This window comes from Corvus hawaiiensis, chromosome Z (genome assembly GCF_020740725.1).
Source record: "Corvus hawaiiensis isolate bCorHaw1 chromosome Z, bCorHaw1.pri.cur, whole genome shotgun sequence".
In the NCBI taxonomy this organism is placed as follows: domain Eukaryota; kingdom Metazoa; phylum Chordata; class Aves; order Passeriformes; family Corvidae; genus Corvus; species Corvus hawaiiensis.
In genome coordinates, this window is record NC_063255.1 from 55,731,866 (window position 1) to 55,745,263 (window position 13,398).

The following is a 13,398-nucleotide window of genomic DNA, read 5'->3' on the forward strand; positions in this document are numbered from 1 at the left end:
GTTACCAGATCATTACATGCCAGTATAACGGTTTTATCAAATCACTGCAAGCCAACATGAGTTGGAGCAGAGCCAAGGACAGCCTTAAGTTTTGCTGAGGGTGAATTCAGCTCTTCAAAGCATGCATTGAGTTGGGAAGCAGCAAGTGGTATCCACTGGAGTTCTGCAAATCACCCAAGTGTCTGAGCCACTCTCCTCCAGTTGGTCACTACACAAATAACCAAGACTACAAGCAACATAGTGCTGATGAGGAACAATATTTTCCATGTGTCTTTGTGTGACCATTTCTATCAAACAAAGACATGGGAAATATTAGTATTGATTCTGTAAATATATAATGCCTTCTCTTTTTAATTCTACAATACGCAATTAATTTACATAATATAATTTAATTTTGATAAGGATAAATAAGACGAAAATGGATAGAAGGAATTTGCTTTTCCATATGTTTTTATTTCATGACATATTTATAACACTAGCTTTATTAAAGGATATCAAAATATGTAGACACAAGCCTTTCTCAAGGAATAAAATAATCAACTGCTTGGTTTAAGTTTAGGGTCACTACCTCTGAAAACCAAAGAGAAATATGGCACAAGGCAGGAAAAAAAAATACTTCTAAGACAGAAAATACAAAGTTTAACTGCGTGTAAATTATATAGCACCGTACTAAGATCATACACATCCAGATCTGTCAGGCAAAGAGAAAGCACTGGTACTGGAAAATTTTTGCCTAAAAAACGTGCGGGATCAGTGTATCTGACTTCCAGGCTCTGCTAGAGGAAAATATTAACAAAGTGGGAGATCCCAACATGTGGGGCTTTTGCAGGGGTATGAAATTTGTACTTCTTTGGTTGCTGGAAAAAAAGTTAGGCCAGTATCAAGGGTTAACAGTCAAGATTCAGCCAATGTGGCTTGTTTGGAATTTAACTGCTAAAAAGATTTAAGAGCTGATATGCTTCTACCATAGTTTCCAGAGCTGCTAATAAGGCCTTTGTCTGTTCACCAGGGAAGAAAAACATGTTTGCAGATACTTCTTGAAGAAATTGTGGTAGCTTTTGGAAAGTCTCTACCTCTCTAAAATATACATCTACCAACCAATCTTCAGAAAATTTATTTTTCATCTTAGAGCTATCACAAGCCATTACTGGAAGTACATTTGAACAAGCTACCTCTCTGAGAGTTAAAGTCAAGGGTGAAGACAGATTATAAACTGAACAAAAATTCAGCAGCATCTTATTAAATAAAATCAAACACAGTTCTCTCTTCTGACTGCAAAAATCCTGTTTTCTGCATTCATAGAAGCTCTCTCCTGGTTGAACAAGACTCAAAAGTTCTTCCTTTACTGCGACTGATTCAACATAATCCAGTGGCAATTTCTCATGGGAGTTCCTCTGCTCTAGAAGGACTGGCCCTTCAGGGAAAATATAAACATTAGTAACAACAGCACATTTGATTTGGCAGCTGAACAAGATTTTGGGTTGTTTATTGCCAGAAGCCAGTTATGTATGTATGTACCAAGTTATGTTAATGTAACTGATGAGTTACATATTTGCAGTACAATCTAGAACATGTAGAGAGATCCTTTGTAACCATTTACAATATTGTCTTAATTTACATAGTATATGCAAAAATGTAATGTTATTACTCTTCTATTAAGAGTATTCTTAATTCTATTAAGTACTTTACAGACCAGCTTATTGGCTGACAATGACTTCAAATTAAAGGCATGTTACTAGAATGGTTTTTATTTTACTTTTCTGGATGGTGTGGCCAATCTTGCCTTATGCTGTGCAGCAAGGTAAACTACTAGGGTAGTAATCCAAGTCTTCCTTAACAACTGAGTTTCAAAATTTGATCTTAACAGACTTCTGAAATGCAAAACATAATTACTCTAATAAATAGATTTAAAGTAAGTGAATGGGACATGTTTATTTGTTCGGAACTAGTCTGAACAATTAAATTCTTTTGGTACTTCCTGTTCATTAGTACCGTGGACCTAAGCTTACACATCTCTTGGTAAGTTTAAGAAAGGCTGCATCAGTAAGAAAAAATGAAGGCTGTTAAGACACTACAGGTGTTTTTCAAATACAAACACATCAGTAATCTTCTTACATAAATTTGTATTACTATGCTAAAGTAATGATGCCATTTTAACTTGAGTACTTCTTCAGAAATATATTTTAATGACAAAAGGTAAACTCCCACATTACATACCCATCATAGATATTTTAACTTTGCTCTGATTAAAGCTGTAATATTATTACTGATTATTTAGTATCATTAACTTCTGCAAGCTAAAGGCTTTTAGAGACAGAAAGCAGAATATGTTTTTAGAGAGATGTGTTCTAAACTATTGAGCTAAGTAAATTCATACTGAATAGGTAACATGCTTTCTACCATGGGCTTGTCAGTTACTTGACAGGCTATAACTCAGAGTGTGACAAAGGCAAAGATAAAGATACACGCAGCTTTATACTTGCCAGAAAAACTTGATGAATACAAGTGCAAGTAGAGTTCTTCCCCTATGATAACAAGACCATTCACTACCTATTCTTCACAACAGCCTAGCAAAAATGCACATCTGTCAGTGCAATGCCATTTCCAGTTGAGGAGCTGGGCTTACTATAATATTGGCTATTGCATCACTTCGACTGATAGAACTGAGCCCAGGTATTGGCTCGGCATCTTAGATACATGGTTCAGTAGAGAGATAAAACACCTGGGAGCCACAGAACTGAGAGTCAGTAAACACAGAGGTAGAACTGCAGAAGGAATGTATTGATTAGGATCTGGTGCTTGCACAACAGACACAGACAGCCTTTAGGGGGCAGGAGAACACTGTAAATACAGAGGGTCATATGCCAAGAATGTATTAAAATTTTGTTTCTCTACCTTGATTAGCAGGCTATCTAAATACACTCTTCTGCCTCATGACTAAACAGAATAATTTTTATTGAAAAAATCTAGACTCGGCATATAAAGCACAGTTTACACTGACACAGTAGGGCAACGGTACAGATATTGCAAACATTCAGTTTAGTAAATTAATTAAAAGAAGGGAGAGTTGCTATCCAAGACCATTCTTTGCAGATGTTCAAGGCGTTTTTTAAAACATGCTAAATTAGATATACTGATACAGTACATACTTCAAAACAGGATACAAATACCCTGTCTTTGAACAAAAATATTGTTTAAAACATTTATTGTGTGCCTGCCTAAGGGGCAAAGTACTTTTTTTAGAAACTAAGGCATCCCTCCCAGTATTATCCCTAAACAGCAGTTATCATGATTACAGTATAGATTCCTTTCTTAAACTAATTACCAAGCTAATTGTGTTCTTCAGAGACCATCACATTAATTTTCGTAAATGCTGAACAAATTTATATTGAAATACATGAATATATAGAGATTTAACTAATCTGTTTTTGTGTTGTGGTAAAAATAGATCAAAACAATAGAAAGTCATTAGCCTTGATTGGTGACTAGGTAATCTTTACTTTCATTAATGGAGAACAGAGTTGCAATGCATATGGTGTAAAATGCAGGATAAAAACATCACCATATTGGAAAAACGTGGAAATCCTGGTTAATTTCATATTCAGCTGATCAAGATAAGTGTGAAAACAGTATTATTTTTATTGTAACCAAACCAGCTTGGCTTAAAAATGTTTGAAAGTAAGTATTTCATAATAACTTTGCATTTTAAGAAACTACCAAGAAAAACACTGAGAAATTCGTATGGATTCAGAACAGTGGATAATTTCCCTATACCAGTTTAGCATAAATGCACTCACCCCCATGCTGAAGTAGCAGCTTGCCAATTTCTACATGTCCATTTGACAGTGCATCATGCAAAGGAGTCACCCCGTCCACTTGACTGAGCAGGTCTACCTCTGGACAACGCTGCAGAATTTCACGGACACACACTGTGCTGCCATGGTTACAGGCTTCATGCAAAGGCGTCCAGCCAGCATAATCTGAATTATAAATCAAGGGAAGTTTTAAAACAGCAGAAGTAGTACTGAAATGTTAATAATGTCATTCATTAGACAGGAAAACACTTTACTTTTTTAGTATTCGCTACAGTTAGAATGGCAGCTTGTGATTTCAAAACAAGAAATTCTATTGAAAAACATCTGAAAAAAAAAATAGCATTTTTAAAAACCAGTAGAAATTGTGATGTTAAAATACCCGTCAGTTATGAATTTATCTTACCTTAATGTTTGCTGTAAAGTCCTTATTTTGCATTGTTTAAAAAATAAAGGCAGTTTTAGATTGTATAAAAACAAACTTGTTACCAAACAGGTACTAATATAGTTATTTATGTGTCTTAATTTCTTAGTTCTGTTGAGAAAATGAATAACTTACCTTTAACATTAATGTCTATTCCTGGGAAAGAGAGAAGCTGAATCAATCTCTCCACTTTGTTATTTCTGCAAGCTTTATGCAGGGCTGTCTCTCCTACCATGAAAAATTAATAGATTACACTAGACTAGGCAAGATAGCAACTAAAGAAAATAATCAAAGTGCCTGGAACTAGGAAACCTGGCTATGTACCAGAAAACTCAATAATGAGTAAGATTTTCCTTTATCCTGTTTAAACATCTTTTAAGAAAAAAAACCCCACAGAGCTTCTGTTCCACCAGAGATCCAGCAATGAAATTGTACTGCAAATGGTTTAACACAGGAATTATCTCCCCTCTAGTTCAAGGCTTAAAGCTTCAATCACACTATAAAAGCACCAAGTGATCACAAAACACCAAAAAATACTGGGTTTTGAAGCAATAAAACTTTAGAGTGCAGTTGCCCTCCCTTAAATTTATTCATGAACCTACATTAAAATGTATGGTTCTTTTTACACAGCATTTATAGCTTAACTCAAATGAATGTTTCTGGCTAAGCACGAGTGCCTCTACACACTCAAGTATAAATCAAAACTTCAAATCCATTAACAGATGGTTTGCTGTTTCTCAATAGGCTGTCTGACTTGGCTACAGTAGTGAAGGAGGGGAGAAAGAGAGAAATAATAAAAATAAAAATAAAACAATAATAATAATAGCAGTAGTCTCTGGAAAAAAAAAATCCCAAGCCTTAGTACCATGTAAAGCTGAAATAAGCATGAAAAATTAAACACCAAGCAACTGAGAGCTGCTGCTTATATGTAAAGACACCACTAGTTTCTCGTAATAAAAACTTCAGACATATTCTAAATGCTGTTTTCTTTTTATTAATTAATCAGGTTTGAACAAGAGCCAGAGGAAAATCCTGAAGCCAGGTGAAGGATGATGAACCAAACATTTTAGAATTTCAAAATATCTCAGGCTAGATCTCTTAGCTTTTGTAATAAAATTTACATGGAGCATTTTGTTATATTAATACCTTTACCATGTACATCTGCCAGCTCCATACCCATTCTTTCAACAGAAGACACTACTTATAATTTTGGCAGGGGAGAATTGAAAAAAAATCAGTGTTGTTTTGCTTGTTGTTTTTTCCCCCCCCTCTATCTTTCAGCTCACTTTTCTTTGTAGAAATCAGATGTAATAATTCACATCAATTTTATTTGCAAAAGCAATAAAGAGAAAGGGAATCAATTGAAAAAATGTATGGTCTGACTCTGTTACTGAAGCTCTTCTAAACCCTTAAAGGGGGTGATGTCTTCTCTTGTCCTTCAGTGTTTGTGATAAAATTCTGATTTTAATTTTTTTAACAATTCCAGCTTGCTTTTGCCAGTTTTTTCCTGAGCCTTCTCCTGGGTGTCATATTAATATAGTTGTAGGTAAATTTCTGATGATGAAGATGAAAAAGTAGTTTCAGCAAGTAATTCTGTAGTAAAGCAAGTCTATGCAAAGTACAATTTATTTAACTTGTGTAATAAATGGGAACTGAATGAATTACTGCAGTGCTGTTTTATTCCTTAGGTACGTGAGTTCCAGTATAGTTAAGACAAAAGCCAAATGCCTTTCATAGTCTGGGCTGAATGCCTGGAAGAAAACAGTCCATATGCTTAAAACAGCTATGTAACATAGCATACTCCTCAGTCTTTGTTCACAAAATGTCTAGGACTCAGAGAGATGAAGACTGAATTATACTTGCAAATCAGAAGACGTTGATCCTACCAAGCACAGGTTGAGGTGGATTAGCAAAGTAAGGCAGGCAAGACTGGAATGAGCTCACGCAAACTGTACACTGTATTTAATATATGGGAGGAGGAAGGTAATGAAGAAGGCAACTTTATTTTACCATATATTCAAATTCCTCCTTTTAAATAGACATTGGAAAAGAGAAACGTGAACCATAAGAAAATAATTCTTGGGCATAGGCCATCGTTTTAGTTCAGCAGTCATCAGGAAAAGTTTTTAAAACTAAAACTATCAATTCTAACCATTTTAGACTTCTTAACATAAATTAGATATATAGAATACCTTTGATATTTCTCTTGTATACTTCTTCAGCTGAAAGATAACTCTCTTTGGTGTGTGCAGTCTGAAATTCTGCTTTTGCTCTAGGTTTATTAAAGATTAAGTCACTGAAAAGAGAGCAGACACATTTAAAATCACTATTTCATATTTTAATATATATGTATTTAATGGTTTTAAATGTGTACATAAAGAATACTTAGATTTATCCATTTCAGCATCCTTTCTGAAATGTCTTAATTCCATAATTTCTACGTCATTTAATTGTGACTGTATTTAAAACAGAAATCAAATATGACTGCCCACTTTAAAACTTGTTTTAAAGGTAATTCTATGAACAGTGAACTTCTGTATATACCCTATAAATTTAATATTGGACAAATATAACTACATCAGTCTGCATATACACTGAAACTGATGATCAATGAGGAAACGGGAAACCCCAGCCCAGAGGTGTTACAGGCTTACAATGGAGCTTTCTGTCAGTTGAAGTAATTTGTAGACAACAAAACAGGTCACATAAAGTTCAAGAAATGTGTCAGGTCAGAAGCTGTCCCCCAAAGCAGAATAAAACTGGTGATGTTATAGGTATTACTTACGGTAGATCAGGCAGCACTTTGACTTGGTTCTGCTTATCGCCATTTAGCATCTGTAATGTCCTTTGAGACTCAGGGCATGGCTGTTGCCCTATTTTCTTTTTCTTTGCTTTGTGTATCTTTGTCTCACGCATCCCTATCTCTCGCAAAGCAGGTGAATAGGAACAGACCTGTTGCAAAAGTAACATATTTTAAATGAAGAAATTTTCTTTTGTTTTCTTTGTACTTGCTGCAAAGCAGTCATCAATGACCCACAGCTTGCTGTATCTAAGTTTTAAGAAGACTGATCCCTGAATGTACATATAGATTGTTTCAAGTTGTCTTTTGCATTCCTTTCTGATGTTTTTGCAATTCACTCTTCACACTAGCCTCCATGAGTGGCTTGTGTCTGAGACAGAAAATGGGAAATTCTAGGCCCCTCTCAGGTTTCTGGCAGCTGAGAAAATCTGGATCACTTTAGCTGGATATGACTTGAGTACAGTTAATTTACTTTCATGTATTAAATCAAAGTATTTACAAACTTCCTGCTCCCAATCCAGGGAGAAATTTGGTAAAGGAATACTCCACTCCTTCATCTCTTCTAAGATGAGGGGTTGGATTAAGTCCTTGAGCATTGCAAAGGCAGCAAGCCAGTTATGCCTTAGGTGCTCTCTCATTATTAGGACAGCCTTGGCTATTGCAGATGTTAGCTTCTTTACAGTAACATAGAGCATCAAACCCACTTACACTGCTTATTTTAAAGAGTCATCTAAGTTTCTGCAGTTTGGCAAAAGCATAGGAAAAAGGCCAGTGAGGGGATTCACCAAATACACGACAATTATATTTGAAGAAAGGTATTAAGGAAGGCTTTGACTATTTAGCAATTCACTGTAGATTTTTCAGGCAAAGTGCAGTAGGTGAGGGACACCTTACTTGCACCTTCACAGCACATTTACCATCAGGAAGTAGTAGGTCAGTTATTGAACTCAGAGAAAAGCCTAGCTGATAAGATGCTGTATGAGAAGAACTGGCAAAACTGGATGATAGTTTATTTTTATTGTATGGAATGAGAAAGGAGACTCAGTTGTACTAAGGAAAACTACAAAAAGCACATAGACTGGTTTCAAGCACCATAAAAATTTATAAGTAGTTGCAGAGAGTGCTCAGTAGTCATGGCAATACTAAAAGTAGTGATTCTGCTCTATATGTGGCAATATACATCAAATATTAGCTCTGCAGTTGGTTTATGTTAAAAATCGACAGTCTTTTGTTCAAGCTCTGTTTAAATGTGCTGTATTAACAAACAATGACCTCTGTTCACAATAAATTCCTGTAAAATTCATGAAAACTTACGTATGGGAAATGTATAAAGGTATAAATTTGTTTTTCTGTGATTTTACCTGTAGAATAGGAGAAAATAGACAAACAGCTATGGGTTCCATATTCTGTTTAGTCATTAGTATTAAGATTACTGAAATGAGACTCTAAATTAGGGCATGACATTACCATGTGATTGCCCTGATTTGCCTGCATCCTGCCAACAGTCATGGCTTTGAGAATTTCTTTTGCAGCTTTTATCATGTTTTTTCTCACGAACTATCACAAATTGTGATTTGAAGGCAGGCAAAGGTTTTTAAGTAGGAGAAAGTTTCTAAGAGGAGAAATTCACAGGAATACACTGTGGTTCAAAATCGTAAAATCTATGTAACAAATGCCTGGACCCATCTCTTCAAAAACCCTGAAGGAAAAAGTAGCCAAGAAAAATCACACTGAATTTGGCATTCTCTTTAAGTACAAATGTAACACTGCAATCATTACATCAGGGATTATTTTCAAAAGCTTTCATTGCCTTCAGTGTTGTTGCATTGTTTCACTTTCATGTTAACTGCATGTAAACAGATTAACCAGGTGTGACAAATTCTCTGGCAAGAAAAATCTTACTATTGTTCTGGACCCAGATCTCAGGCAAAGAGAAATTTAAATGCAGTGGAACACATGGAAAGACAATGCAGGCAACAAGCATGACCTTAGACCACAGAGAAAAGATATATTTCAAGACTTTAATGAATCCAATTACTTGTAAAATACTGAAGTGTGATAGGTTATTAAGGAGTAGAAGAGTTACTTACTATTTTCTGAAGAGAAAGAGGTTCTGTAGAAACAGTAATATCCCTCTGTAAACACATTTGTTTGAAAATTGCTTCTGCAACAAACATTTGAAGCCAGGGAGATGGTATGGCACAAATAAACATTTTTAATTCACATACAGAAAAATCTGGATAAAAGCAATTGGAAAAAATAAAGTAAGCCTTAAAATAAAAATACAGAAATTTACATACCTAGTTATCTAGAACATAGCTCTTCCAGGCTTTTTTCCCCCTACTGCAGCTTCAGAAGCTTATTCTCCGTAAGAATTACTAAAAACATTCACATTACAAAACATTTTAACCATCATCTGGTAAGATGATCAGATACCAAGAGAATGTTCAACGTATTTTAAAAGACAAAGCATCACTTTTTGTGTGAAACTTTTTAAAATGCTCTTAATACAATGTTATAAAAGTTACACCTTCATTTTGAGAATAAAATTATTTATTTGTGAAGTTCTGCAAGTGACCTTTTAAATCTCTAAGTGACACAAATTCATGTAAGACTTACAACACACAAACAAGAAATCTGCAAGTAATGCAGGGTAACCTACTAGTTCTACATTAAAAGTGACCATAAGCAAATTGCAACCCCATTCAGATGTACCAAATAGCTTATACTGTTCAAACCCTTCCCCCCTGCCCCCCCCCTCAGTAGCAGAGGAAATTACGTATCCATACATATATCAATATATATCACGCATATGCCTGACCTACCTCTGTTTTGGAAAAGAATACAGAAAGACTGATTTTTTCTTATGGTGGTAAGAATTTGTATTTTGATTCTAACAAAATATTTTTGTCAAAATAACAACTGAAACAGTTGGAAAGCAACATCTGCAATAAGGAAGGAAGTCTTTACTGTATTGAGGGAATCTTCTGTTTTGCTAAGAAGTGCTCATAAATTAACTGATCTGTAGACTCAATCAAAACAGAAACCCAAGTCTGAGAATACAAATGTTTGCTACTGTAAGTATAACAAAATTTAGAAAAACTCACAACGATTTTGCTTCAAGTGCCGCGGATTGTACCAAATGACACAGGTCAAATAATCTCTATAAACAGACTGAATGCTGTTCTTGTTTTCCATTTTTGTATACAGGAAAGTAAGGAAGCCTTAGAGAAATATATATCCAAGATTCTCCCTATTATATGACAGCCAGAAAATCTGTTGGACAGGTACATACTAAAAGCTCCACTGATTTAAACGCCGTAAAGTTCAAACTGATCTGGCCTTCTAAGATCTAAGTCAGCCTATAAAAGTTCTCATAATTTGCTTTCTATAAGACTGGAGTGGAACTAATTGTCGAGAGACAAATATTTTAATTTCTTTTCATGATAGTTCTTGAGTGCTCAGGTAGAAGGCAGATACACTTTAAATGAAGCCTACATATACCTGTTACTACAGAAAATGATGAGTGAAACCAAGATATCCTTATTTCTTAAATGGCAGCAGGAAAAGGGGTCAGGGGAAGCTTTGGTGGGAATTAATTTTGAAAATTAAATAAAAAGAATTCAATACTTTTCTTGAGATAATTTCTTTTGTCTTTCAAGCTCCTCAACTCCTTGTTGCTAAAAGTACAGATACCTCAACTGACATTCCATGTTAAATGATAATGGTTATTTGAGTCATGACATTTCTGTTTACCCAGTATATTTAATGAGGAACTACAGTAATTCACGGGACTCAATGGAATTTTATCCCATTCCCTCCATTAAGTCTAAGGATTTGGGAGGAGACATTGAAATGTTTCATTTGAAGTTGTAGGAGTCACAGAGTTCAGTGTAGCTTTTAGCTTACAGCTGATGTGTCTTTAGCAATCTATTGATTTTCTGGAGTGGTAAAATTTGCCTGACTTGAGTAAGGTGTCTCCGATTGCTTGTCTGAATTTAAGGTTTATTATGATATGCTTAAAGCTTTTCCTAAACTGAGAAAGAGAACAAGAGAGCTCCTAAGATGTTTTTTCTTCGTCAGACTGTGTGGTCTTGCTTTCACATCAACACTTATTTAGACATTTATTTAGAGGGATTTTAATAAGAAAACCTGTTCTATTTGATCTTTGCTTGACACTGACAGACACACACAAATAAAATGGTTTCCTGCATATGTACACACCATGCACTGCACAGCTGCAACAGGAGTTAAAAAATAACTTGAAACTAAACCAAGGATTTTATTTAGGACTTAGTGTATCAGATTAGAAGACTCTTGAGAAGCCTTGCAAACACTCACCGTCACAAGAAATGGCAAGGTAGTGTGCCAAATCATCAGGTACTTGATGAAACATATTTCTGTCCATAAGCAAACCTGAGATGATCCAATATTCCACTACAGTTCCAAGAATGGCATTTATTAGACCAGCAACTTCACTTCTGAAAGCCTAAATGGAAAAAAACATGGGTCTCTATAGATGTGTTATACAACAAATTCACACTGATCATGTACCAGAAATAACATAGAGAACTTCTTTAGATGAAAGCCCATTCTGCTGCCATGTTACTCCTTCATCGGCCTTTCTTCTTCTGCTCAAAAGCTAACTGCTGCAGCCAGATCAACAAAATTACTGTCACTGATGTCATATCAATTCAGATTTGGCACTGGAGAAAAACAGGTTCTATGAAAACATCATCTAAAACTATACAAAAAACGGTATCAAAGCTTACAAGAACAATTGTAATGTGATTTCTTTTTAAATTAAGTTTAACCATGAGGTTGCAAGTACTGCACTTATTCCAGTAAACCTTGTGTTTAATTTGGCAATTAGAGGGATCTTTTTCTCCCTGCTCTATTAGGATTGCCTTTTTCTGAAGATTTCATCATGAAATTAAAGCTCTTTTTGTGACTATGTATGTCTGTGCCAAAAGGAAAAAGGATGCAAAGTGTTAGTTTCCTGCACAGAAAAAACTTTAGCAGTCACTTTGCAAAAGGAAACTTTCTCCAGCTACCAAAAATTCCAAAGAGAAGAGCAGCTGCAAATTTAGAAAAAAACCCATACTTTCGAATATTAGCCTCAACATTTTCTGAACAGGCACACACCCACACAAAAGATCCTTATGGGCCCCTTCCAACTCATCTTACTCAGAGATCCTGTGAAAATGGTCATGTGCAAATAAAGCAGGCTGAAGTGTATTTTCTTCAGGAGGCATCAAGACAATACACAGGAATTTAGCATGCTATCCAGACACCACCATGAGACAGATGAATGCATTTATTCAGCCATGTGAAAACTTAATCAATACTGGTCAGGTAAAGCAGTGTTTCTAGTGTCTGAGTTATCCTGCAAAGTCGGATCTGTCTACGGAATACCTGTCTGAGCCATATAGAAATACTTTATAAAATTACCCCTCTGACCACATGTACAACCAGATGTTCTGAAAGCGCAACTTGGAAGAACACAGGCACCACAGTAGGAATACATGAAATTCATTTGACCTAGGGCTCTACCACAGAATCACTACTGTTACACTAGAGCACCAGCTGATACATGGCATCTTGTGAAAGACAAGGAGTACTTGAAACCGGACAACTTTGGGTAAGAGACAAACCGAGCTGAATGTGTACACACCACCATCAATGGTTTGTCTGATATGCCTTTGAGAACAAAATATGCTCAAAGATGGTTTAAAATAATTTACTAGGATTCCCTAGGACCTGAAAAGCACCAAAACCAGTTTGAACGTCAGTAAATCAAACAGACATACGTATGAACAACAGAGACTGTGACATAGATGAGTTTGATAATAAAAACATTATAAAGTAATTTGTCAAAAACCTACACAAATACTGTCCCTACAGTTAACAGTTACTTGTCACTCAAAAGAAAAGGAACAAACACAACTACAAATAAACACGGTGTGGAGTGGAAGCATAATCTCCATCAATGAAGATTTTTAAGAACTAGCCAGACAAAATCTGTTACGAATGTCATCTCCAAGATTGCCTCCAGGCCTACTTCCTCTTACTCTCTTAAGCTCTACTTGATTTGGTTTGCCTCTTCCTTTATTATGTCATAATACTTTATTATAGATGAACTGTGAAATCTCATAATTAAAAAACCCTTGAGAACATAGATATGGCATGTCAAGAACCTGAAAGTATAATTTTTCAACTAAAGTTTAAATATTTAAAAAGGTACATTACCTTCCCTATCTTCTGAGGATTCAGGAACAGAAACTGAAGAACAATTTAAAATATCTGAAATGCATTTAAATTTCCCTTAAGTATGCATACCTCTTATCACTGGACCCCAAAGC

General features: G+C 35.3%; 1 protein-coding gene across 6 annotated transcripts in view; it reads right to left on the reverse strand.

The window, feature by feature from the left end:
* Positions 1-432: 432 nt before the first annotated feature.
* Positions 433-13,398, reverse strand: part of SLF1 (SMC5-SMC6 complex localization factor 1) — a 34,670-nt gene continuing 21,704 nt past the window's right edge. For all 6 annotated transcript variants that reach the window (XM_048292982.1, XM_048292980.1, XM_048292981.1 and 3 more), the window contains 7 exons: positions 11,378-11,525; positions 9,127-9,272; positions 7,022-7,188; positions 6,429-6,532; positions 4,372-4,464; positions 3,798-3,980; positions 433-1,414 (listed from right to left, as the gene is read on the reverse strand). In XM_048292982.1, the coding sequence (XP_048148939.1) occupies positions 927-1,414; positions 3,798-3,980; positions 4,372-4,464; positions 6,429-6,532; positions 7,022-7,188; positions 9,127-9,272; positions 11,378-11,525 (1,329 nt within the window). In that variant the 3' untranslated portion in view covers positions 433-926. The remainder of the gene's footprint in view (positions 1,415-3,797; positions 3,981-4,371; positions 4,465-6,428; positions 6,533-7,021; positions 7,189-9,126; positions 9,273-11,377; positions 11,526-13,398) is intronic.